This window comes from Cantharellus anzutake (assembly GCF_015039405.1).
Source record: "Cantharellus anzutake strain C23 chromosome Unknown EI90scaffold_62, whole genome shotgun sequence".
NCBI lineage: Eukaryota > Fungi > Basidiomycota > Agaricomycetes > Cantharellales > Hydnaceae > Cantharellus > Cantharellus anzutake.
The window spans coordinates 19,938-44,844 of NW_024067012.1; the positions used below are offsets into that span (position 1 = coordinate 19,938).

General features: G+C 49.8%; 7 protein-coding genes and 1 non-coding gene across 8 annotated transcripts; 5 read left to right on the plus strand and 3 right to left on the minus strand.

Annotated features, from left to right (window-relative positions):
• The first annotated feature begins 22 nt into the window (after window positions 1-22).
• EI90DRAFT_3075566 (uncharacterized protein) lies at window positions 23-997 on the plus strand. Its single transcript, XM_039061584.1, has 2 exons — window positions 23-598; window positions 654-997. Exons 1-2 carry the CDS (start codon window positions 286-288, stop codon window positions 719-721), a joined length of 381 nt encoding a protein of 126 aa, XP_038911402.1. The 5' UTR covers window positions 23-285; the 3' UTR covers window positions 722-997.
• A 34-nt stretch (window positions 998-1,031) lies between these two features.
• EI90DRAFT_3019622 (uncharacterized protein) lies at window positions 1,032-2,701 on the plus strand (the record flags this gene model as incomplete). The annotated part of the gene is made up of 6 exons (XM_039057385.1): window positions 1,032-1,067; window positions 1,181-1,308; window positions 1,366-1,520; window positions 1,576-1,698; window positions 1,761-2,592; window positions 2,677-2,701. The coding sequence occupies 6 exons, from the start codon at window positions 1,032-1,034 to the stop codon at window positions 2,699-2,701; spliced, it is 1,299 nt and encodes a 432-aa protein (XP_038911403.1).
• Window positions 2,702-3,480: 779 nt separating this feature from the next.
• On the minus strand, window positions 3,481-7,154 carry EI90DRAFT_3075571 (N-terminal acetyltransferase A auxiliary subunit). The gene is made up of 17 exons (XM_039061585.1): window positions 7,022-7,154; window positions 6,890-6,968; window positions 6,644-6,837; window positions 6,231-6,591; window positions 6,054-6,179; window positions 5,887-5,997; window positions 5,671-5,838; window positions 5,304-5,617; window positions 5,117-5,248; window positions 4,985-5,064; window positions 4,858-4,927; window positions 4,756-4,801; window positions 4,625-4,702; window positions 4,385-4,576; window positions 4,231-4,329; window positions 3,922-4,172; window positions 3,481-3,849 (listed from the first exon to the last, which is right to left on the minus strand). Exons 1-17 carry the CDS (start codon window positions 7,106-7,108, stop codon window positions 3,634-3,636), a joined length of 2,604 nt encoding a protein of 867 aa, XP_038911404.1. The 5' UTR covers window positions 7,109-7,154; the 3' UTR covers window positions 3,481-3,633.
• A 1,945-nt stretch (window positions 7,155-9,099) lies between these two features.
• Window positions 9,100-11,478, plus strand: EI90DRAFT_3129967 (uncharacterized protein; the record flags this gene model as incomplete). The annotated part of the gene is made up of 8 exons (XM_039064259.1): window positions 9,100-9,189; window positions 9,251-9,708; window positions 9,769-10,294; window positions 10,353-10,578; window positions 10,629-10,922; window positions 10,973-11,106; window positions 11,161-11,329; window positions 11,381-11,478. 8 exons carry the CDS (start codon window positions 9,100-9,102, stop codon window positions 11,476-11,478), a joined length of 1,995 nt encoding a protein of 664 aa, XP_038911405.1.
• A 1,365-nt stretch (window positions 11,479-12,843) lies between these two features.
• On the minus strand, window positions 12,844-14,510 carry EI90DRAFT_2934904 (uncharacterized protein; the record flags this gene model as incomplete). Its single annotated transcript, XM_039055127.1, has 9 exons — window positions 12,844-12,933; window positions 12,989-13,056; window positions 13,141-13,353; window positions 13,396-13,448; window positions 13,511-13,693; window positions 13,762-13,870; window positions 13,960-14,037; window positions 14,230-14,308; window positions 14,361-14,510. 9 exons carry the CDS (start codon window positions 14,508-14,510, stop codon window positions 12,844-12,846), a joined length of 1,023 nt encoding a protein of 340 aa, XP_038911406.1.
• A 379-nt stretch (window positions 14,511-14,889) lies between these two features.
• EI90DRAFT_t207 lies at window positions 14,890-14,974 on the plus strand. Its single transcript has one exon. It is a non-coding gene; the product is annotated as a tRNA-Gly (tRNA).
• A 133-nt stretch (window positions 14,975-15,107) lies between these two features.
• On the minus strand, window positions 15,108-23,366 carry EI90DRAFT_3244269 (cell morphogenesis N-terminal-domain-containing protein; the record flags this gene model as incomplete). The annotated part of the gene is made up of 10 exons (XM_039066548.1): window positions 15,108-18,558; window positions 18,612-18,694; window positions 18,726-21,176; window positions 21,225-21,428; window positions 21,481-21,618; window positions 21,667-21,790; window positions 21,848-21,925; window positions 21,973-22,106; window positions 22,157-22,402; window positions 22,449-23,366. 10 exons carry the CDS (start codon window positions 23,364-23,366, stop codon window positions 15,198-15,200), a joined length of 7,737 nt encoding a protein of 2,578 aa, XP_038911407.1. The 3' UTR covers window positions 15,108-15,197.
• Window positions 23,367-23,489: 123 nt separating this feature from the next.
• EI90DRAFT_3075588 (SURF4-domain-containing protein) lies at window positions 23,490-24,840 on the plus strand. The gene is made up of 5 exons (XM_039061586.1): window positions 23,490-23,874; window positions 23,955-24,009; window positions 24,065-24,306; window positions 24,363-24,605; window positions 24,671-24,840. Exons 1-5 carry the CDS (start codon window positions 23,507-23,509, stop codon window positions 24,771-24,773), a joined length of 1,011 nt encoding a protein of 336 aa, XP_038911408.1. The 5' UTR covers window positions 23,490-23,506; the 3' UTR covers window positions 24,774-24,840.
• Window positions 24,841-24,907: the final 67 nt, after the last annotated feature.

A 24,907-nucleotide genomic window follows, 5' to 3' on the forward strand; every position in this document is an offset into this window, starting at 1 on the left:
CTGCACAGCCACTCGAAAGTTGGAACGGGCGCCACTGAGTCTATTTCAATAGAGGCTGGTAACCTGCCTAGCCACTGAGCAGGTATGGTAATTCCAAGCCGGCCTCTTGCGTTACGCTACCAAACCAAATTGGTGGTGTGGGCATTTGTCAGGCGGTCAAACGGCCCGTCGAAGCAAACACGGAGCAGGTAATTGTGGTAGGCGAACGGGGCAGGGTGGATCAAACGACTTTTGCATGAGGAGCTTCCGCGAACAGGTGACCCTGACGTACCAGAGAACACTGTAATGCTTGTCCCCCTTATTGGTTTTTGTCTTTCCGCAGCAGCCATAACGAATGAGAGACTAATTACGCGTACTGTTTCCATCTTCCATTTTTCTTTGATCCTCAGCCTGCAAGGGATTTCAACCACGGGAATCATGCATCCCCTCCCCATAATTCTCTGCCTCACTCAATGGTATTCCCAACTTCCCGTGGATCCTCGCACAGACCTGACTTGTCGCTTGTCGGCGCGCCTGCGGCTACGCTATGTTCCAAATCACCACAGTCGCCTTGATTGTACATTTTCGCCTGTGAGCGCTTTACTTCTCGCGAACGTGGCTTTTTCAATACACCATTCAGTCAACCACGACGATTTCCCCTTCAAAGTACTCACATGTTGCCACTCTTCATTTCGCCCACTTTTTCGTCGCACGACCCATAGGGGGTTTGATCATAATATGATGTGCTGGCCCGGAAATTGAGAAACTTTCATCCCACATCTGGCACAATAAGCGTGTGTGTATCATTTTATCCTTCGTGCCTGTGTCATGCGGTGGGCGTATGACGGAGTGTGAAATGGATTACACTGGACAATCAGAGCAAACCCCAATTTATGATCTCCTGGCTGATCGATTACGACGAGGAGATCCGCGCGGCAACCACAGCGCCAGTATGACGCCACGAGGCCGGTGTTCTCACGTTCTCACGCCCGCTTGTCCAATCCCGATCACCGGAAACACAATGGGCGAGCTTACGACGGTGCACATATGCTATGTCCACGGTGAGTGTTGATGATTCGGAGTGGACAGTACGTAGATTGATGCCTGCGCAAGGTTGGAGAGGGGATCATACATCTTTTCAGGCAAGTATTTGGGCACATCTGCAAGTTGCTTGATGCGTTCTATTGCAACTATCCGACAGTCGTTCCCGACCGATCTTCACTCGTACTTGGAGCCATCGCTCCCAGGAATCAATCTGAATACTCACATATACCCAACATACAAGGCCAAGCGCCCCATTGCAGATGCTGTTGCGAAGTTGCTGCGGTGGTACGAGAATTTGTACACTCTCCTATACGGCAGTGACTTCAGCTGCCCCCTGTTTAGGATCGATACTCTCACACCAGGAAAGGTCATTTTGACTGGACATTCACTTGGTGGATACTTGGTAGCAGACGCTGCAGTCATCAATGCGAGACAGGCTGATAGTGTTCATCCCATCATTGGCATACTTGCAATGGACGTCCCCTATCTTGGAGTCCGTAAGCTAACCATCATCAACTTCCGTCACCAAGATATCAACCTTCCTTATCTTAGACCCGCATGTTATCGTGAGCGGACTAGCGTCACTCTTTGCGGGTGAGAGGCAGCCCGAAGCAGAAGTCAACGACACCACGAAAGTGGACATTGCACCCCGCCAATCTGTCGACGATGTTTCGCGTACGCACCTACGGAACCTGCACATCTTACCGTGCACATTTCACTAAAGAATTTTGTTCTAGTCAATAACCACCGATCACCAACTCATTCACAAAACAACCGCGCCGCATCGCCTGCAGCATCCGAGTCAGAAATTTCTAAAACTTTCAAATTCTTGAGCCGTCACGCACACGACAAACACCCCTTCAGCGCCGCGTACCAATGGGTGTCGGATTATTTCGAGTTTGGTTCCGCTGTTATCGACAGAGAGGGCCTAAATGAGCGTTTCACAGCTCTCACAAAATGGGGTGGCGATTGGGTGCATTTTTACACTCATACCGTGCCGGAGGGTGACGAGGGTACAAAGTGCTCCATCACATCCTCCTTTCGTAGCTTGAAAAGTTTCGAACTTCCACACATCGGTGGTCTCAAACTGGAAACTCAGCCATTCCATCCAGAGCACCATGCGGGGTCAGCTGCGGAAGGCAGCGCCTTGGAATTTGACTTATTCAAAGCCGCTGCGGCCAAGGCCAAGGCTAAGATGGAAGCATTGTCAGCCAAAAAGAACAGGAGCGGACAAACCCATTTAGAAGTTCCGAGCCCTGAGCGCTGGCCCTCAGAAGAAAGCACTCAATTCTCCGATGTGTCACAGCGCTCAACTTCCCCAACCCCATCCACGCGAAGTTCGTCCTCACAGTTATCTCTGTCGAGACCACCGTCCATTGCATTAGATGAGCTTCCTCCCAAGCAACCGCGAAAACATCTGCATCGCTTCATCGTTTTGCCCTTGGCTCTAACACCCCAGTGGCAGTCCGTGCCTATAGCAGGGGTGGATAACGAAGTTGCTGCTCACACTGGCATCTTCTTCCGACACCAGAATCTGGAATACGACAGTTTTGTTCCGAGAGTGGGCTCGTATGTAATACGATGGCTAACGTATGTGCACCAGGAAGCCATGATCTGTGTTCGCACATGGGCTGATCATAATGTGCATTCCAGACAACGAATGTCCTTCGCAAAATGACGATCGGAGCCGCATTGTTATCAAGCAACTTGTCTGGCATTCGCTGTGTTGGGAAATCACAGGGCAGCAGGACACTCGGCAGATTTCCGTGCACCTTGTCAATCTGAATAACTTAAAGAGCTCCGAGTTGCAGTCAAACAGACGCAGCGACACTTGGAACTGTATAGTTGTATGATATTTGGACCGATGTAACACGGGAACCATAGCTTAGGTAGCTGACAGCAAGGTACACAAACTTAGGACTGTCGAAGGGAATGCTAGTGATAGATAGACGGCCATGGAGTACCGTACATGGATGATGATCGTTAACAGGGTGGTGCTCGCGAAGCGAACCCCAGCGTGACGGTGGAATGTCGGGCCCGCGTGTGTATCTGGATGCACCGACACGGATGAGTCGGGTCCAATAGCAATACTCCTTGGGACGAAACAATAATTCATCTTGAACTCGCATGTAGACAACAGTGAGTGTGTCGAAAGCTCAGCTGTTGGACAATAATCGCGGCCCATAAAAAGAATGAGTTGAGGAAAAAGTGAAAAGCGGGGCCAACCGAGGGATTTTATCCTCAGCTGGATTTGCATCCGTTGATTCTTGTTGATAGTCAGACGCTGAAGGCTTAATTAGGAGCGCATTTCTCGGATTTTTCGTCTCTCCCTCAGTTCAACTGAGGTACATTTTCTCTTCATTGTCTTGGATCTTGTAAATAATTGTCTAGCGCTAATGAATCGCTGGTTTCTAATAGTATAGCAATGCTCAAAGTCGCCTGTACGGTTTGTGGAGGGAGTCGATCACAGTCGTAGATATATATTGGGGGAGGTATATGAGTCCACCCTTTGTTTGAATTGTAAACTAATCCTAAACCCAAAGATCCGGTCTCGTGTCCTGTAGGTTTGCTGGCCCAAGGGCCATATGGCATGCGCCCCGTTTGGAAAGGCTAATTGGTGGTCACATCCAAGATCTCATCTTTCTCCCCCTCCAGCTCCTCCAAGGCGGCTAGGTGCTTCAGTGTCGACTCACGCAGCTCATCCAGCTCCTCCCGGGTCTTAAAAACGCATGAAAGAGGGAATCGCAAGGCACATTGTAGCCGGAATTCCTCGTGGCGTGGTGATTTCAACGTTGTACGCAAAAACTCCAGAGCATTTAGTCCAGTCTACCACGGAATCGGGAATAGGAAATGTGAGCTCATCCGTTGATATAATTGCAATACAGGATCATCGCTTACCTGGATGGAGAGATGTGTTTCTGGTCGTAAGAGTTGAAATGTAAGCTCCTCTGCTTCGACTTGGGAGGACTGTTGCCCACGAATGAGCACCAGGGCCTGCGCGGCACCTAATGCCGACCCAGGTGATACGTTGGTTTGCATGAAAGCAGAGTTAAAGGTTTCTAAAGAAACATCGGCTGGGAAGATTTGTGATAGCTCTTCTGTGATCACTGTCTGGACGGGTGCTGGGAGTTTCAAATTTGGTTGTTCGACTGCATACAAGGACAGGCTTCCTTAGATCAAAGGCCACGAAAATGTAAGCGGACTCACCGGCAAGCTTGAATTCTATCAGACGATAATGGACTCCTGGGTCGCCTGGTGATAGATTGCGAGCATGATTCAGAGCCTTCAGCGCTTGGAGATACTTCTCTGTTCATTTGCTAAACCATAAATCCGAGTGAACGAATGCAATGGGAGAACCTACTTTGTCGTATAGCAACATCGAAAGAAACAAGCCATGTGTCGAGGAGCTTTGGTCGGAGAGAGTGCAGCGGTGATAATCGTTTCCATGCAATCTCTAGCGGATCGGGAACAGTCAAGAGTTTTAATCCTTCAGGATCGTCATCCCTGACGACAGGAATATCTGTGTCATCTGTCTTAGGTGGTGTCGCCAGAGCTGTTTTAAATGAGCGGAGGTACACAAAGATCACCCAGACAAGTTTACCTTTCTTCGAATCCTCCTGCGGCTTAATCTCAACGTTCTTCCCCCTTCTACCCGCCCTTTTCTTACTATCGAGGGCTGCTGTAAGGGCTCAATGAGTGTGTACAATACGGGGGACTCCGCAACATTCTTACATGTTTGTGGGGCAGGTTTCGTTTCGTCATGTATTTGTACATATATCTGCAAAAAAAGTAGTGGGACTTCTAACGGTCAGTTCTGAAAGAAGTCTTACGAACCTTCGCCGCCGCAAGTGCAGCAGGAGCATAAGCAGGATGCGACCGTAAATTGTCTTCCATTTCAATCAGTCTATGAGGCCAAGATGTGTCGGCAAGGACACTGCGTTAATGAGTATGCAATACGCACAGTAGATAAGTGGTCATCGTAAATTTCCGCAAGGCATAGGCATGGAAATCGTATTGATCGTCCTCAATATCATCGAACGTCTTGGGCATATTTCCCATAAGCACATTGTTCCCTGGGATGGGACAAACATACCTTGAAGAGAACGTTGTAGCGCTTAAGTGCAAGGTTTAACTTTCCAGAACGATGCTGGGCGTCTCCCGCCTCTCTCATGTAAAATAGTGATTGCATTTCTTCTAGATCTGCTCCCGGTAGCGATGCAGTTTTCTTTACGAGCACAGAGGTTAGTCAAAAAAAATGGCGCTTCCAAAAGAATGGCAACCTTTGTGAACAATCCAAGCATTTTAATCGCTTCTTCAATATAGCCTGCCCGCAACAAATACTTCGCATTTTTGGTGTTCAAAAAACGGTCTTGAAGGTCGAGACGCCATGCAGAGGCCATGGTAATGCAAGCCTCAAAAGGATTCCCCGCACGTTTCAGGGCGCGTGCCTTTGCCATGTACAAATCAGGAAGAGCCGGTGAGTGCTCAATGGCTTTATCAGCCAATGCTAAGGCTCGAGGGATGGTGCTGGGATTGGTGGCATGGTGTTGAATGAGATAGTACAATACCCAGATGTGGGAAGAGGGTGGATACTCTATGGAAAGTTTCGGGTTAAGAGATGCGAAGCGGACAGGGATAGTAACTTGCCTTTGGAGTTCTCCAGGGTCTTTCTATATAAATCTTCTGCAATATCTTCTATGACTTGTCGTTTCTCACTGGAAACATACAAATCCTTGAGATCAGAAAAGAGCGAAGGTATGCCACGTGCAATTGCTGCTTCAAAATACGTTGCAACTAGTAGTCTGAACTCATCCCCTAGCCTCTATCAGAGGACGCCTGGAGTGTAGCCCACTACTTTCTTACCTGATGTTAACTTCAGCAGAATCCTCCGGGGTGCGATGGCTCTGGGAATCCGAGCTGATAGTTGATGGAGAACTTTGATAGCAGCAGTACGACTGTCGTTTTCAAGGGAATCTAGTTTGAGGTTGCAAGGTGAGTCCCCATTTTCTGCTACGAACGAAATTACCAACCCATGTCAATGCCTTGTGTCAATAAATAACGACGATAATGATCGTAAGATTCTGGATTGCTGTCGATGATGGAGAGCCAGGCCTCTCGAGTCTCGTCCGTCTTCCCAAGCTTGTGCAGTAGTCGAGCTACATACTCCTCATTGAGTACGAACAATGGACTTTGGAACAATCACAGACCTTTGAGGATAGCGGTCGTGGATTTGTCAATTATGGACTGGGAAACCACATTCTTAACGAGGAAGTCTAATGCTTCATCGTGGCGTTTCATCTCTTCCAGAATACGAACGTGGTACAACAGAAGTTCTGAATGTTCTGGATCACGAGGAGGTACATCCTTCACCGTTGCCTCGTACTGTTCCAGGACTTTCTTCGCAAAGTCCAGTTTTCCATTGAGATGATATGCTAAGGCTAACGCAATCCAGCTCTGGCGAAGATTGGCCCGGTACTTTAACAGGGTCTGTCGCGTCTCGACCAATTGGTCAAAGTGGCGCAACTGCGTTTGCATGTGGGCAGCATCTCTCAGGATGTTCAAATTATCCTTGGATACATAATCAGTGATATTCTAGGAAATGGGGCATGTTGACACAAACTTTCTCGAATTTAAGCGCTTGTGTGTAGCATTTGAGGGCTTCTGCGTAATTACGATCGGCTTTGTGAACGAGGCCAAGAACATGCCAACAAATATGAGACGTCAAGTCCATGCGAAGACCCTTTCGAACAAGCTCAATGCCTTCTTCTTTACGATTCAAGTTCGTCAGTATGAGACCTTTCATAGACAGAGTCTCTAGCACGGGCATATCAGCCGCAGCGAATATCTCAGAGGCATGAAAACGTACCCCCGTGGTCCGGGTATTTCTTCAATATTTGGTCCGCGGTCTTCAAGCCACGCTTCCATTGTCGCGTTTCGTAAGCTTGCTACAACCTGAATGAGCAAGAGTCGACTACTCATAAGAGCCCTCTCATCGCACCAATACCGATTTGAAGGACAGAGCCTCCCTTGCTGGCAGGGCACGGTTTTTAGATATCGGAGGGGCAGTTGAAGCTGCTTTTGACATGGTAGAATGGGCCGCAGGACGACGCGCGCTTGAACGGCCATTTCCGTTGTTCGCACGCTCTGAACCAAGCTAAATGGCAGGTAGTCGAAAATGGACATCGTGCCACCCGTACATACAGTAGTGCAAGATGCAAGTCGACAGAAATGAAAATGAACACAGACAAAGGTCATGGGCAAGAGGTGACAAAATGAAGAGGAAGGAGGGGAAACGCAAGAAAGGCCTCACACTCGCAGTTAGCATGGCCGAATGTATACAGAGAGGGTGGATCTGAAGACTCGCGCGAGGACACGCGGCGCAACGCAAAATACAAGGGCGACTTGTTTGTAGACAATGCAGAACCCAAGGCGCTTACATAGGTCGCCGGCCCTATCGCTGCTAATATAGGACTTGCCAGTCCAAACACGAAGCTGATAACGCAGAGGGAGACGGCCCTGCTCACAAGCTGAGTTACGCGCGTCCGACGCAATGGAAATTAATGAATATCTGTGTTGTCTGCTCGACACTTCAAAAATGCGGGATTGTTCAGCATCATCTCAAGTTGCGTATCACCGCGCGATTATATTAGAGTGATGTTATTAAACCAGGACTAATGGCTCCATGCAGCAGGTACAGGAGTAAAAGGTCTTCATGTCCCTAACTTGCGTAAAGGCATCAACAATCCAGGCTCGATTGAGATGACTTCGATTCGAGTTATTCCCTCCCGATCCCAATCGAATTTTTGAGGGTTGCTGAAGGCGCAATTCATTCGGATTTGCCACGCTACGGAGCCACTTCTTATTCTCTCCTCACTGCTCATTTCTGAGGCTGAGGTGAGGCCTTTCTTCAGTACTTACACTGACGGCCTTTCGATTCATGGCCACAAAGAAGGGGGCTTCCTGGGAATGATGACGAATTTTCGTCCTGTATCCTCAACTACTTACATTCTCCATGACAATCGCTTTAGTCGATCGAAGTGCACTCGTTAGTCACTCCCAACGCTTCCGAACGCATCAGCGCATCAAAATTCTAGCCGAAAAATTCAATGATGCGCTCGACGGATGACACACGCCACTGAGCATTAGGCTTAGGCTGATTATTTAATCCAACCCAAAACGGGAAATGAGTTGGCAGATAGTTGTGGCCGAACCTCGTTGCTCATACTCAAGTCACCCGTTATCGGGCTTCCTCCCAGCGTCTCACACGTCCAGCCCCACTTCCAAACTTCGGCCTGTCGAACTCGGAGGGAACTTCACGCGGTCGGTGTTGGGGTCCGCTGTGGAACCACGTGCAGCTCTCTCTGGCGAGTTCAAGTCGGCGCAGCAGGATTAAGGTTTCCTACCTTTCGTACACAGACTAAATGGTAGCACCTAGGGGCTCGAGGGCTAAAATGTGCGGCTGTTCTTCATGGTCGAGTTCTAGCATCACAGTTCGGAGTGGATTTGGGCGCTCCGCTACACTCTGCCATTCATAGAGTTTGATTCGGCGTCTTGTTTTCGGGAATGAGAACACGCTACTGGCCTGAGTCACGGGTTGATCCATTTTATTGTCCACATTCTCGCGACTTTCCCTAGCATTACTGGTCCTTATTAACTTTCGGGTGCGATTACAGAAGCCACAGCAGTCCCTGGGGAAATAGATGCATCTAATGGCCATCTATCTCCATCCAGTCCAATGTAGGCACGACTCCAGCCTCTATGACTGCATCATGCCTAACGGAAGGACGACCTTTGAAGCACAAACATTGTGTCCCAAGCTGACGAACCCGCCCTTTATCTCGACCTCTTTGCCTCATTTAACCGCCACTCGCACCCGAGTACCCCTAACTACCCTTCTTCCCCGCAGGCACGCGATTGAGGGTCCGGCCGCGGTATTCAATTTCCGGAATTTAGTCCTGCGACATCATGCTGAAGGCATAACTGATTTTTCATTTCCCATGGTCAGGTTCGTGTATTGTTGGTGTGCCGATAAATGCAGCGCGCAACGAATATCCCCCCTCAAGCTCTCAAGCACCAATGTCTGCATCGGCCTCAAAGATCCCTAAGAAACGACATGACTTACTCGAGTCGGGTCTTGCATGCCTGGTGTGTCGCCACAGGAAAACTGTGAGAAGCGAGATCTTCATGAATGCACGGGCAACTCTGACTGGCACATCATCCTTTATAGAAATGCGACGGTGTAAGGCCGGCGTGTGGACGATGTCGTAGACTAGGGAAGTCATGCGAGTATGCGGAAGAGACTTCTAGGGCCAGGGTCAGAAGGCTAGAAGAAATCATTCGAAGCCTGGAGAGCGAGATAGCCGCCCTCAGATATAATAACCGGACTTCGCCTATTCATGGCGTGGAGGGTGCTAGAGCCTATTTGGGCTCACCGAGCCCTCGGCTCGCCATTTCGCCTCAGCTCGAGAGGATGCAGGAGCCCCATATCCCTGAGGCATATCCCAGGACCATACCCATATTCCCTGCGTCAATTCTTTACTCCAATATTGCCTTCGCATCTGCAGAGCAATCACTTTCTCATCCAGGAGAAACCTATCCAAGAGTTATTACTCGTGCGGAAGTAGAACGCGCTCTGGCGAATTGGGACATCCAGGTAGAAATGCCACACCGACTCAAAGATTATCTGTATGTGTGCCCCGTCCAGCTCGCACTTCCCTTCTGGATCTGACTGCACTAAATATTAAGCCTTCGGATCTTTTTAGCACACCGTTTCCAGTTCCATTCTGGACCGCTTGCTGCAAAGGTGCTTGGAGGTATACGTTCTTCTCCATCGGATGGCGGGGCCCTTCAAGTTCACCCCTCCCTCGTGCATTCAATGTGCCTCCTTGCTTGTCATGTTGGTGGGGGCTCTATGTCGTCACATGAAGCCTTCCTCGTAGCCCGGACGCGCTCGGATCTGGAGATGTCGCTGGCTTTCGTTGATCGTCTTGTGGATTTCCTCCTCGCTTCGACTCTGCTTGGGGTTTACTTTACCCGCACTCGTCGGTATCCCGAAGCTTACACGACCTTATCTGGCGCCATTCGGCTTGCTATCGCTTGCGGGCTGCAAACATTGACCAGGGCTCAGTATCAAAGTGATACCGTAGGCTTACTGCCTCCGCCCAGAAACGATTTCGAAATGATTGAACAGAGGCACGCCTGGTTCGCGTTGAATGTGGCGGATCGTATACTCACAAGAGAATCAGGACTGCCTAGCTCGTTGCCTGAGGATGTGAGTGGCCAGTTCGAAAACGAATCATTGGAATTTGACCCTGGCCACTTGCACATAGGCGCTTGCTGAGATCCATAGATCCGCATGTGGCATCAGCTTTCAGAATTCCCCCGCCAATGCCTTCCAAGCCTCTAACTCCGACTGGATTCACCACTGGGCCTTAACTGGCACGTCCCTCAACCCCGGCATATTCGACGTCAGTAGAGAAATGGATCATGTCTGTCTCAGAGCTCGGCTGGAATTGCTTTTTGAGGGTATACGACTCCTCCGTGCATATAATGGGGGTATGTCTACACGGAAACGATTGACACACTCTTGACTCACCACCTGGTAGGAGATGCTGAAACCTGCTCCGCGTGGGGCTCAAGCGTTCCATTCTGGAAAATATTCAACTTTCTCGAAGCATCTCTCTGCGTATATCAAGAAACGATGCCGTCATTGAATAGCGACTTTGGCCTCATAAATGGGGAGTGCAGCGACCTTGGATTTGGTCGCCCAATTCTCCAATCTCAAAATCCCAACGGGGTGACGATTTTCCCCCAGAAGCCTAACCCTGCCCTTTTTTCGGTGAAGATAATTGTTTATGCGGCGATGATCAGCTTGCAAAATGTTCTGCTCGAATCCCCTTGTGCTGTAGCCATATCTGGAGGGGGGTAATCACTGAGGCGCGCCAAAAAGCTGTACAGGCGGCGAACGGGATGGCGGCGTTGCTCAAGCTTGTAATATCCCCGTCCGCGAGCGTGACGGGTCAGAGCCAAACGGAGGCCGTCTACTCCCCTATTCCTACTGTCTACAAAGATGTCTCGCTCTTGGTGGGTGTCTTACAGATTTTTGATGTTTCATTATATTTAACCCAAACTTTCCAGCCTCATGTTTTGGACGCCTCTGTCGTGATGGCGCACGAGATCCAAAGATGCCATATTTCTCCCACCAACGAAGCCGAGCCTGGCAGGCTAGTAGGGAGCCTTGAACTCTTCCGAACTCTAGTGATTGTACTGCGGGATTTAGGGGCATCTGATCCATCGATATCGATAGGTAAGTTTTATAGCGTCGCCTTTCTGCACATGCTAATGAGCCCACCAATAGGCGATGAAGTACAAAGGCTCATCGGGGTCCTCCCTGATCGCATTCGCGCATTACTAGATTTGTCGCCGCTTGCCAGCATGGGACATTGCGGAAGTTGAGCTACATCATATGTAATATAATTACTTATATCGTGTGTAGTGTACCCTTATGCAGGATTCCACAGCTTTGACATAACATAAAGGCGGTGCTTTCGGTCAGTAGCTCGATTGAGTGGCCATGTTATTCCAGGCAGTGGAGTTGAGAAAAGGAGATCCTGATCGAACAGACGTGAGAATCTTCGACGACCCCCTGCTGGACCGTCCAAAGTGGAAACACAAGAGACACTGGGCTACGCTACAGCTCAAGAGTGACTGGAAAGCCACTCATCTAAACACACAAGTGACCGGGTATCGGGACTCCTCGCAGTTCCCCACGTCTCACTTTCAGCCTTTCGGACTCGGAGTGAGCCTTACGCGATCTATGGAGGTCCGCATTATATTAGAACCGAGTCAGTACTGTATGCTCCACTATATACTCTACCACCTCTTAATTCGGCGTTTTGTTTTCTGTAATGGGGACACGCTGCTGGCCTGATTAATTCATTTTCTGTTCACTCGCTCTTAGTGGGTGTCTTACAGATTTTTGGCGTTTTCACCAAGCCTCAGATCAGGAAACTCAATTTCGCTCTCACAGCTCCCAGAGCATTGGAATAGTGTTCCACTGTCTCCCAGGTACTCTCAATCCTTCCTGAAAACTTACTTTCTTTTGAACATAATAATTCGATTTATACGGGGTCGGTGGTGTGTCGGGGCTATATACCTGGGGTGCCCCGGAGAAGCGTTAGGCGCTAACGGGTTCCAGGCTAGACCTGGCTGACAAAGCCTCAAACTCACTAAGCCGAGAAGTGTGCAGAAAAAGACGGAAAAATTGTGGGCTGAGGGTGGGGCTACCTGCTGGGAGCCCCACAACTCCTGTAGCCACAGGAGAGAGTTGCCTGCTCTGAGGATTGCCGAAAGCCGGGCGACTTGCGTTCACCTTAGCTTGTACTGTTGATTTGTTATATTTGTCTGTTAGTAAACATGCCGGTCCCCAAAAATCTCGAGGGGTTGATAGGGCTCATGGTTATAGTGATAATTCAGGGGACCATGGACTTAAGTCTCATGTATTCCCTTGAGCACCCGCTCGAGACCGGGTTGCGTAATGCGCGAAAAAAATACCGAATAAGGAATTGAATGCAATTGACAAAACGGTTGGTGGCATGATTGAGTACAGAAAAATTTGCGGATGAGGCCGGCGTCAAGTCAGGCTCGCGTGGTGCATGAAGTGTTCTCCGATCAGACGCGGGCCTCGCAACGCGTATTGGTAGTATCTCTACCTCACGACAAGCGTCATCTTCCATTGCCGCGTCCAAATGATCGTTTTTGAATCAGTCTAGCCGGCATCCTTAGTGGGGCAATGACGCAAGGAAAGGGGATGCAATGGGCTCACGCTTCAAATAGATCCAGTGTTACGGGGTTCGATAGGCCACCTTCCAACGGCTTGGTGGGCACCCAAGTCGATAATGGAGTCTCACCCTAAATGCACACTGTAAGGAAGAAAAAGCGATGGATTAACAAGACCATTGCTCACCGACTGATACGATGCCTCCGATACGTACAATAATAAACCGTCGGTCGCAATACCTGTTTGCAGAGCCCCTTCAGCTTCCACTTCCATGGACCCATCGGCGATCTTGTTCCCGCTCACAACGCTATCCGTTCCATCCATCTCCATCTCATCACTTCCAGCCCAAGATGTCGAAGGCAACGCAGGGGGCAACTTTACCTCGAACGACCTCGTCATCTTCGCAGCCGGGATCACAGTGGTCAAAAACATCTCCATGGATATTGGGGGTGTGTAATACGGAACCGGCAAGAAAACATATGGATATTGAAACGTCAACGGTATCTCCCGTTCAGCCTGTGCCATCGATGCAAAATCAAATTCCATTGAGGCTTTCTGGGTCGATTTCAGATTTTTTGGTCTCTTCCGAAAACGGGATGGTGGCAATGGTGTTATTTCCGAGATTCTCGAGTCCCGCCACCAGAATCTGTTACCCAAGCAACAGTATGAGCTTAACGATCGAAAACGGGTCCTGCAATGAGACGGTACCTAAAATTAGCTTCACAGTCTGTGAAATCCTTACCGTGCCACCGTAATATGTCCAGCACATGAATAATCCCATTGACTTCCCAGTTTGCATCCAATACGCAATCGAGAATCGAGTTCATGGGTAAAGGCGAGGGGAATTTGAGGAACCTTGCTCCCTTTAAACGGGAAAACAACTGTGTAGAGCTAGCTACCACCAGTCAATCATGAGAAAAGACCCAAGGAATGGCATCACATCCAGCATCGCACCTGACGTCCTGTAATCCTTTCCTGAATAGGTCACAGCAAGACACCGTTTCCCAACCGGTATCGGTGCTAGCGCTACCCAGCCCGTCTCAAGGTTGTGAGGAAGGCCATCGTGTTCTCCATGTGAGACGCAACGTCAGCTCTGTTCCCGCGAATAGCCAAGTCAAAAACAGGACGCTCACCATCCATACGAAGAACTCCTTCACCCGTTTGAAGCTCCAACAGCTCAGCAAACATACAAACATCTGCGTATCTACGATTCTTCCTCCTTCTATTCCTCTTCCCTTTCAAAGCTGAGGACACCTCGCCTCCCGCATCCGCTGCCGTCGGGCTTGAAGGAGAACCACTATCACCGCTAGGTTGCAGCATGCTCTTGAATGGCACTAGCCCATCTACGGTACCTCTCACATGCTTCTTCTTTCGCACATCCATCGCACTAATTTCGAGGCGTCCCTCGTCATTTTCCTCATCGTCACTATCTTCATCCTCCTCATCCTCATTGCCCAAAGAAAGGAATGCCATACTATCAATATTCCTCGCCGCGTTAATCCGTTCCTCCCGGCGCTGCCTATCCGATAAGAATACCACAAAACTCGGTCATAAGGACATAACTCGCCGATTTCTGTTCTTCCAACGCACGGTGACGCCTCTCGTCTTGCGTCAGAGGTCTGGTAGACGGGGGCATCTTGAACTCAGACGCCCTTCGTAGCCCGCCCGCTTGATGTGGAGGCACAGGACTTCTCCTTGCAGTAAACATTATTTGAAAGACGTCTCAGCGCAGCAGCGCTGGCCCAACGACAAGTCTGGAAGTTCAAGTCGAGAAATCGAGGAATGAATACAATGGAATGAACTCGGCCAACTCCGCTACGGCCGAGCCAAGTCGTGACTGGTCGTTCAGTCTAATAAGTATACTATAGAACCTGATCACCTGCCTAGTCGCTCGGTATTCCACTGCGAAGGGGAGCCACTAGTAAAATTATACCGCGTGGTATTAATTTGTCAGTTTACCCTATCGATTACCCTATCGATCGGCGAGAATTTCAAATTCCCGCCACACCACCTGACTCAACGTGAATGAACAGCGTTTTACAATTTGATATGTTGAGGGAGAGACAAGGATCACAAAATTTCGTTCCGTCACAGTGGGGTAGAGGTAACCTGGATCGTTGCCACTTACATAGTCTGTTCGATCCGCCCCGCGTTCGATTCGCGGCTGCGACAAGTTTTTGCTGCTCAACACACTGTCCCCGTGGCCACAGGGCATATCTGTAACGTCTGCGCCCGCACCGATCTGAAGTCCGATCGGAACAAATGTCAACTATGATACAACATGCTCGTTTGAAAACAAAGCCAATAAACACATTGTATTATGTAAAAGGGCACCTTCCTCCGGCGCCGACGACGGAAACCAGCGGAAACCAGCGAGGCTAAGCGCATTCATTCCTTATACCCTTCGTCGCGCGCCCCTATGGTGAATATCATTATTTACCCTTTGAGGGCTAATTGTGTCCATCATTCGTCCTCTGATACCGATTCGTCTGGCCGCTGGGGTCTCTCCCCCCGCATGAGGCAACTCAATGGCATCTTGAGACCCACCGGGCATCTGCTGCGACCAGGGACCATTGTTGCCACCACGACCTCTCGACACCACTGAATCATCCATTGCAAACGCACTAAACTCATACTCGCTATCCGAATCATCCTTCAATGAGTGCGGGTGCTGGGCAGCACCCCCAGACTTGGGCGTCGATTGATGTAAAGGCGACTCAAAGTCTCCGTGAGAATGAGAATGTGTATGATGGACCTGATGATCACGACGGTTCGGGGTCGTAGTGCCACTGGCTGCTGTTGTAGTCTTATACGAGTGCTGGCCTGCATAATGATCGTCGTGATCTCCGTCTGCCTCCTCGAAATCGTCCGCCATACTCATAAAATTTTGATGGAGGGCCTCAGCGGAATGGAACGGCGAACCACCAAACAGATCCACGAAAGGTGTCGGCGGAATGCTTCCACCAAATTGGCTGTCATGTTGGGACGTGTTACTCCCTCGTGAGACGTCTTCTGGTCCGTTGTTTGGGGTTCGGGCCAGGGATCGGGAAAGAATAGCTGCAACTCGACGTTCAGCATCTTCAGCATCAAATCGTGGAGGTACACGTTGATGTGTAAAAGACGACTGGTCCGACTTGAAAAACGCATTCAAATCATGCAGCTGACTGACGAGTTCGCTAAGAGAGACAGCATCCGAAGACGATTGGTCTTCAGCCGCGAATTGAGGAGCAGGGGGGCGCATTGGTTGATCTTCGCTTTCAGCGAAAGAGATAGTCGATGTCGTCCCAGATAGATGGCGCGGCTCAGCGACATTATTAAATGTCGTCATGAGAGCAGCTACATTACGTCTGCATTTCATTGATTGCTCCTCTGGCTGTGCAATGCTCCACCCGGACTCCGAAGGCGTACCGAATGTGACCGTGTCTGTCGTCTTCTCTGTTGGTGGTAAACCATGAAGACTCATGCGGAGGACTTGTCGTGCGCTTGGTCCACCTGAGATGACCATGGGAGTATCCAAGACCTCCATCGCTTGCGAAGCCATATCAGTATCAAGCAAACGCAAGAGTGGCATTAATTGTTCTGATCCCGACAGACTGAACGGATTTCGCGAGTCTGCACTTTGCAGTAGCACCTTCAGAATCTGGATTGATTTCGAACGCAGCCATGACTGTTCGTTCAGGATACACCCGAGAAGGATTGTCACGATTTCCGATGCGTAGGAAGCCCAGTAGTTCTCCCGTATTGAGGACATTGCCTGTCGCACGAAATCTTCTTTCCTCTTGAAGCTATTCTTGGAAACGGAGGAAAGAATGCGGTGAATGTCTGGTCGATTCTCTTCCGTCGCGATCTTCGCCAACTCTTCTGCCATGGCCACAAGGGTCTCATCCGGAGAGTTGGCTTCGATGCAATGAAGGCACCAAGGCAAAATCGCCACATAGGCGAGACGCAGTCGGTTGTCAGCCGCCTCAACGACATCGAAGCCTTCAACCGTCAATGCGCGCGCGAGTAGGCGATAGCTGGGAAGGGCCGTTTCAGACGATCGTAAGCCCGCGAAGACTAGTCTTTCGATGCACAACTCCCGACTTTCCCATGTCGGCGGTTTGTTAGACCGTATGAGTTCCACTTCGTCAGGGTTTCGGAGATCGGATGAATCGAAGATAGAGTCCATTAAGCGAATAGCGAGAAGGAACTCCCCTTCCACGGTCGTTAACAGCGCGGCTGAGGCGCACCAGAAGAGCTGGGGAAACATTGATTTCGATGGTGAACAGGACAAACAGGTGTCCACCAATGTGAGTAAGATCTCATTTGCGAATTTGGAATCTGCACCGCTAGGGTCCGATATCGTGTTTGACAGTCTGTCAATAAGATCTATTGCCATTGATGGTTGAGATGAAGAACACAGCGTTCGAAAGATTTGCAAGGATCTGCACGCTGCATCACGCTGTGGGCACTGAACACCCCATTGGAGAGCAGTCTCCGTCCACTCGCCTTTGATTGTTGGGATGATTGGCGTTAGTAACTGGAGCACAGAATGACATAATCTTTGTATTCTTTCGTTGAGTCCGTCTTCGTTCCGGCGAGTGGGATTCCAGCTTGAGTCCATTTCATCCTCTAAAGAATCTATCGTTGCCATGACATCCGGCACTGCTAAGCTCCCCGAAGGTTCAAGAAGTTCGTTCGACGGATTGACCCATGATCGAAGAATTTGAAAAAGTAAGCGGCGAGTTTGAATCCGTACAGTTGGGACCCGATGATCAAGCAGTGTAAACGAGATTTGCAAGAGTGAGGGGAGGTAGGCATTGTGTTCCCAAGGGCCATCTAGAGCATAATCTCCTAGGAAAAGCAATGCTAGCTCAGCAGGAGCAAGGGGCTGGCGAGTAGTTTTTGAGAGGAGAGCGTCAAGGTCCTCGACAAAAAAGCCATCCTTCGAATCCGCCGGACGCGGATCAGGTGCTTGAGCCAAAATCATGGAAGGTGGTTCAATGATAGTGCAAAGAGAGGTGAATACGGAAGGTCCGATGCGGGTCCGTGACAGATATGCAATAATTTTTCTGGCATACAAAACAAACGAGTGGTTGGAACGTACTGTGGCTTGCTCAACCAAAAATTTAACCACCGCGCTCCAGTTTGTCTCATGCCCGCCTTCCACCAGAGCGGACCATAGTGCTTGAAGTATGTCGGAATGACTGTCACCGTACCGGACCGTCAAGGAAAATAGGTTTTGCAACGCTCCATAACCCTCAGTAGTGATTTCACGATCGGAGGCCATCAATTGCGTGATGGCTACCCAAGGGATTAAGCACTGTAATGCGGGCCGTTGCTGATTCTCTCGCGATTGAGGCATTCTCAAAGTGGCCTGTGAGATGATGCCAAAGCAAGCTGTGGGATAAATACTGGCAAGAACTGATGCTGCCTTGTGTTGGGCGGATTGGTAGACGTTCGGTGCACTACTTCGAACGGCAGCGTTCAATTCATGAAGCAAAGCATTGTTATTCCCGTCTCCCGTGATCCGGAGGAGGACTTGTAGAGCCCTTCTTCGCGCGTCGACGGTTGGCCGTCCAAGCTGCACAAGGCCAAGCCACAAGTCCGAGAGGAAGCCGAATGGGCTTCCATCGGAATCAATAATCATGGAAGAGACAACAGCAAAGAAAGCATCGCTCGCGCTCGAGGAGGAGCAGGAGTACGAGCTCCGGACCGCGAGGTCCAGCAGATCTGGTTTTACATCCTTGTCGATAAGTAGGGACTTCAGTGCTTTCCTACGAATTCCATGAATGAGGCAAGCGATTGTAATCAACAGGCTAGGACATACTTGCCACCTTGATGCACACTTTTGTCACTTGCCAGCAGCGCTGAAATCCAATTAATGATTTCAGCGGCCGTGAGAGGAGCTGACTTGATTTGTTCATCTACCACCGTATGGAACGCACCATACTGAGACCCCGTTAAAGAAAGCGCCAAGGAAGCTCGGCTTAGGTTCACTCACGCACAGCGATGACATTGCCGCTGCCGCCGAGGGGGCCAGCGTAGCTGACTCTTTCTGGAATCGATCCATAGCCAGCCTCTGATCATCAATATCCCTCGTTGTCGACATGAGATGACGTTTCATCATTTCCGTGCTTTGGCTATACGCTGGATGCGATCCATATGAACACCAATCTTCACATAGTCGGAACAACCGCAAACGAAGAATGGGATCTAGTGATCGATCGAACTCCAGAGGCAACACAGCGAAGAGCTGCTCTACAATATGACAAAAATAACGCCGTAATCGACTCACTTCCCAGTCGACCTTGACATCCGGTTGTGACAGGAAGCCTTCGGTAGCGCGAACGAAATTTAAGAGAAGATTCATGGCGGTGGCGTCCGATGAGACTTGTGGCTCCCTTACAAACCGCGCTGTCAGGGCATATACACGAACAACGGCAATATGCAACCGATCTTGATTTTTTGTACGACGGGTCGTGCCTCGAGGGACGTGGGACAGGAAGCCGTCATCATAAATGTGGGCATTGATACCGTGTATGCCTTCGAGGAGAGTTCTGAAGGAGGACTGATGTACGGAACCGAGTGCGCTCACAACAGAGTCTCTGAATAAACTCGAGTCACAAGCGAGAAACGGAATAAGGAGCCTAAATAAGCCTCGAGACGAGGATAAACGACCCCCCTGATTTGAAGGATCGGACGGCATTCGAGCGTGTTCTCTGGCTGTCGCGGGTCGGACATCAGTCGGGAGTGTGCATGAGCATAGCGCTGCAGTCCAAAAGCGCCATTGTTGAATGTCATTACGCTGTTCAGCACTGAAATCGTGAACGCTAGAATTCGTCCGCCCTGATGAATTGGGATGGCGGTGGGTAGGGGGATTTACAGCTTTAGAATTCATGCCAGCCAAAGACACCATGATGGGGTGGTAACGCAGTACGGCCGCATTCAGCGATTCCCGACATATGTCGAGGGCGTGAGGACAATGATCCATGCAAGCTTTCATAAGTGATGGGAGGATGGATCCCCATAAAGAATGGTCGAGAGAATTATCACTAACAAGCAATCGAAGCAGGTAGTCGGGCAAATTTGCTTCTCTCCACTTGTTCAATCGCTCGATCTCAGCATCTGGAATCAATAGACTCCCTTCCACTGGCACCTGTATGGACGAGCGCTTCCCACCCAAGACATCAATCAAACACACCCTCTCGCGGGTCAAAGTCGCACTCCCGCCCGTTGAAGCTCGGAGCTCAGGAACCATTTTTAGAACTTTTAGAGCAGTATCGCGAATCCATTTGCTGGTTGAAGCCAGAAGGAAGAGCGAACCCCCTTCAACCTCGTCCAGCAATATCACAGGATTGACATCTTCGATGTCGGGTCCTTGTTGCAAAGCCTGTTCGTCGCCATGTTCTGCCGAAGTTGCATGCCACTTTGCCACAACAGTATGCCAAAGCTCAATGCGGCGAGAATGTTCTGAGACAAGCTTGGACCCGCTATCTCTCGAAAGGCTTGACGCGCTGAACAAAGACTGAGAAACGGCTCTGGCGACCACTCGCACATACCGAGATTCCGAGGCCAGACGAGAGATAGACTCTGTGGCGGAACCTGCTATGGCGGGCTCGACATGTTCCACACAACGCGTTAACATATCGAGGACGTCGAGGAAAGGGAGGGTGTGATGCAGCAAGCGGGGCCAACTGTCAAAACACGACTGAAGAACATCGAGCAGGGGGGAAATGGATCGAGGATAGCAACAAACCATGCCCTCTGGGTGATGGCGGACGACTATTTCTCCTCGCTCTTCATGAGGAATGGAGCGATGTTCGTACTTGTACCGTGGGTCAAGCACACTCATATGCCCAAGGGCTCGAAAGCAGACAGCCACGGCTCGAGCGACTACAGGCCCCAAGCGATCGACAATTGATTGGATGTCCGGTCGGGAAAGAGCTGGGGCAGGGAGAGAGGTAGTAAGGAAGGGATAGTCTGTGCTGGGTATTGCTTCATAAAAATCTGAATTTGACGGCCAGCTTGGATATGTTTTGTCCTCGAGACTCGTGAGCGACAACAGACCCGAGCGTATGGCAATAGTGATACGCTCTGGGGAAACAATATCATTGGGTGACATGTTAGCATTCGTGAGAGCTGATTCTTGGATCATTTCCATGATTAAGTCTGGACCATAATCCAAGTTCGGACGTGAGGTTATGAAATGAACAATGTAAGTAAGTGTGTCCACCATGTCTTCGGGAACTGCCCGTCTTTTGGAAGGGAGGAGTAGACGCATTATGCTCTCCATTTTTGTGCCGACAGTGGATGCGTTGTCCTGACAATGATAAAGGTACGTCCAGATCACACGAACAAGCCCATTCTTCAACATTGATCTAGAGAATCGCTCCTGAAGGGGATTAGCACTAGGGCTTGAGAAGCAAAGGAATACCCTCACCTTCAACAGCTTGGTAATGGTAATATCACAAAGCGCAGACCAGTGCTTCCGGAAAAAGTCCTGTGGAGCCACACATAAAGCAGTTACTGCCAAGGGAAATGCAGTTGACCAATATTTGGGATTTGTCGTCATCCCAATAGCTTTTGGGTAAATGTGTTCAATTGCTTGAACCCAAGAAGGGATGTTGAATTCCGCAGAAGCGTTCTTAAGACACATGCTAAGCGAGTATGACGCAACGAACCGGGCGTGCCCTTACCTTTCCGAGTGGATGAAGCATGTGAGTTAAGTTCTCAGCGAATACCGATTTCATTTTGAAACCATGGGCATTTTTGAAGCAACGAGCAAGGGACTCCATAAACTCTGCTCCCAGCTCGAATTGCTCCGGTGGCCAGACCTAAACCCTCATCAGATCTGTCTTTCGGTGTCAAGGGCTCCAACCCACTTTGAGTTCCAGATAGCGCAAACCCGTTAGGACATGTTCCAGGCGTGGATCGCTGTCCTTTTGCCCATGATCCATAGCCAGAGGCTGGAGTTCGTGGAGGTAGCGATCTGTCACGGTCATGAAACTGACAGTGAACAGGTCATGATAAGCAATGATAGCTGTGAATGTGTGTTTTTCTAACCTTCTATTGGCAAGGTGACCCAAGACGACAGAGAAAAGATTGGAGTTAGTCTTCTGGTTGGCCGATGCAACGTAGGCCCTACTTGGGGGTTGGTGAAATGGCCGTGAAGGTTGTGAGCAACTTACGATTCATGGCTGCGAACGAATTCCCTGAACATGATCGCTTCCAACTCATTCGCAAACTCATCATCGAGCGAATCTTTCCCTAAGCTGGCAACGACATTGATGAGAGTGCGGCAGTATATGTAAGTTGCTACCACCTGAGTGAGTGTCAGCGCAAACCAGCCGGTCGGGCAAAAACAGTCACAACCTCACGACGTTTGATTAGGCGAAGTTTCGTGTCCATCTGCGCGTTACGATCCAGCAGCCCTGAAACATGCTGCTGTAAACAAGTCGGGGGTATTGCCTGGTCACTCAATCCCTTCTTCCATCTACTCAAGGCGTCAATGACTGGCTTAGCCTGCCTCTGAGCGATGTGTGCCAATGAATCCAAAACCTTATCAAAGGAGACATCGATACCTGGGCCAATTTTTTCAACCAGCGGAGGCTCAAACGTCTGTGCAGCCGTTAACGGCCGAGACACTATGAACTAGTTGTGTGACGCTCACTAGAGTTTCCTGCAGCAAACTTTGGATCTTCTGTTCAGATATAGTCACAAATTGCACGAAGACTGCATGTAAAGCGTATTCTGCAGGTGTGCGAGGTTCCACCTCTGGCGATGGTTCAGGATAGGACGGGTGCTGGGCAGCAGCGCGTGGTGGACCTTGGTTGAAGGGTCTCTGTGAAATTATAGGTAGGTGGCTCGCGGTGTGGCCCCCAGAATCAATTTCCGAATGGGAATGGGCTACGGAGCTCGATGGGGAATGATCTATTGGCTGAGATTGCAGCGCCCTCGAGGCTGATACCGGCATACTACTTTTGGCACGGGAATGAATGCTCTGGGGAGCGAAGATATTTACTGATCTAGATGAGGCACCCGCATTCGAAGGTGAAGGACTGGGGGCAGAAGGTCTTCTGCGGCTCGTGTTAGAGGGGGCGGGAAGACTAGCATTACGCGATGACCCAGCACGACCGAACGGATTACGGAGCAAAGGAGGGTACGCTGATGTATCCAGACTCGGCACAGGTGGCGCATCACTTGCCGTGGTCTTTAGACCCTTGAGTGCACTCTTTATTGAAGCGAAGGATGACTTCCGTGAAGGTGCCGAAGTGACTGAGGTTGCTACTGACGGCGTTGCAACATGCCCAAGGCTAGTGTTTCTCCCAGAAAATGATTGTGCGGATTTCCCATGGCCATAGGACGAGGACTCCGAAGTAAAGGAATCGCCTCGTGCATGAGAGTACGAACGTTCGACGGGACTGTTACTCTGGTCTGGGTTCTGGATTGGGGTGGACGAAGTACTGCCAACCGGGGATGATGTAAAGGTCCCTTGCCCAAACTGGAAACCTTGAGGTCTGCCAAACGGTATCGGGGTTGACGAAAAATCATCGTCGTCAAACGCTTGGGCCTTACATGTCATTAAACACTCCTGAAAATAAGGAGAGTTACACATACTCGGGAGTTGTATCTGATTACCCTCGCTCATGGCGCGCTCACCGCCGCGCTAAAGTAGGTGTACCAACCGCAAATAAGCGGGAACCAACCACGGAAGAAAATTGAATGGGGATTACCGTTTCCTTTTCTGGATTGCCCCAATCTACGTGTCACAGTTCAAACACTCCCAACTTGTCCTCTCAATCCACCATGGCATCTCGCATAAACATTAACCGCGTTCCCCAGAGCTACACGCCCACCTACGACATTCCTAAACAACGCTCGTATGCCCAGGACACCTCGTCGTTTCAGGATGACCCAGTTACCCAGATCCGCTCTGTCGCATCGAAAATTGAGGACTTCGCGGATATTTACTCCCAGCCTCTTCGGCCATACCTGCCTTCCATTGGACGTTTCTTGATTGTTGTTACTTTCTTGGAGGATGCCCTTCGCATCGTCACACAGTGGGGCGACCAGATTTGGTACCTGCAGCGGTACGCAATCACGTTCCTTCTGATGACCCTTCTCCGTTTGCCAATCAGGTTCTTTTTTTTCTTTTGGGGGGGGTATGCAGCCATCGCTCATTTCCATGGGGAATAAGCCATTTCTTTCTTCTGGTTAACATCATTGTACGTGCAAAACGCATATATCAGCAGCTTCCTGGACTGAAATGGATGCGTATAGACCATGCTTGGGTCTTCTGGTGCAATTATTGCCCAAAGGTACACGGAAATTGCAGTTGGAGGTCTCCTGGGGGTTGTGATTATACAGGGATTCGGATACGGCCTCATTTTTGACCTCAACTTCTTCCTGCGCAACCTCTCAGTCATCGGGGGGCTCCTAATGGTGTTCAGCGAATCGATGACTAGGCGTAAGGCCCACTTTGCTGGTATTCCTTCCCTCACTGAGAACGACAGGAGACAATAGTACGTCTATCGTGGTGTAACATTCAACGAGTATTTTCACTCAGTCATGTTCTCAGCTTCCAACTGACAGGCCGCGTATTGCTCATATTCTTATTCATTGGCTTTATTCTGCAGGGTCAATGGTCCATTGGAAGGGTTTTCGTTTCAATTTTTGGACTGGCTGCGTGTGGAATGGTTGCAGTCGGATTTAAAGCGAAGTGGGCGTCTGCTTTTCTCGTCATCTTGCTCTCAATCTTCAACGTGGTCATCAACAACTGGTGGAGCATACATTCCGCTCACCCTCAACGTGACTTCCTCAAGTGCGTTGGCAATCATCTTGCATCACTGCCAATGTGGGATCATTGATTATTTGCATCATCACTAGATACGATTTCTTCCAAACACTCTCGATTGTTGGCGGATTGTTGCTCCTGGTTACCCAAGGCCCCGGTGGCTTTTCGGTTGACGAGAAGAAAAAGGAGTATTGAACTCTGTGTCGGCTTACGTTAACCTCGGGCTTAATGGCGATGCGGTGTTGATATGATCCATCAATTTCACTTTCTTGACCTGCAAAACTCTGATTCGACTGCCAATGCGAATTGAGAATCCTGACCAGGATATC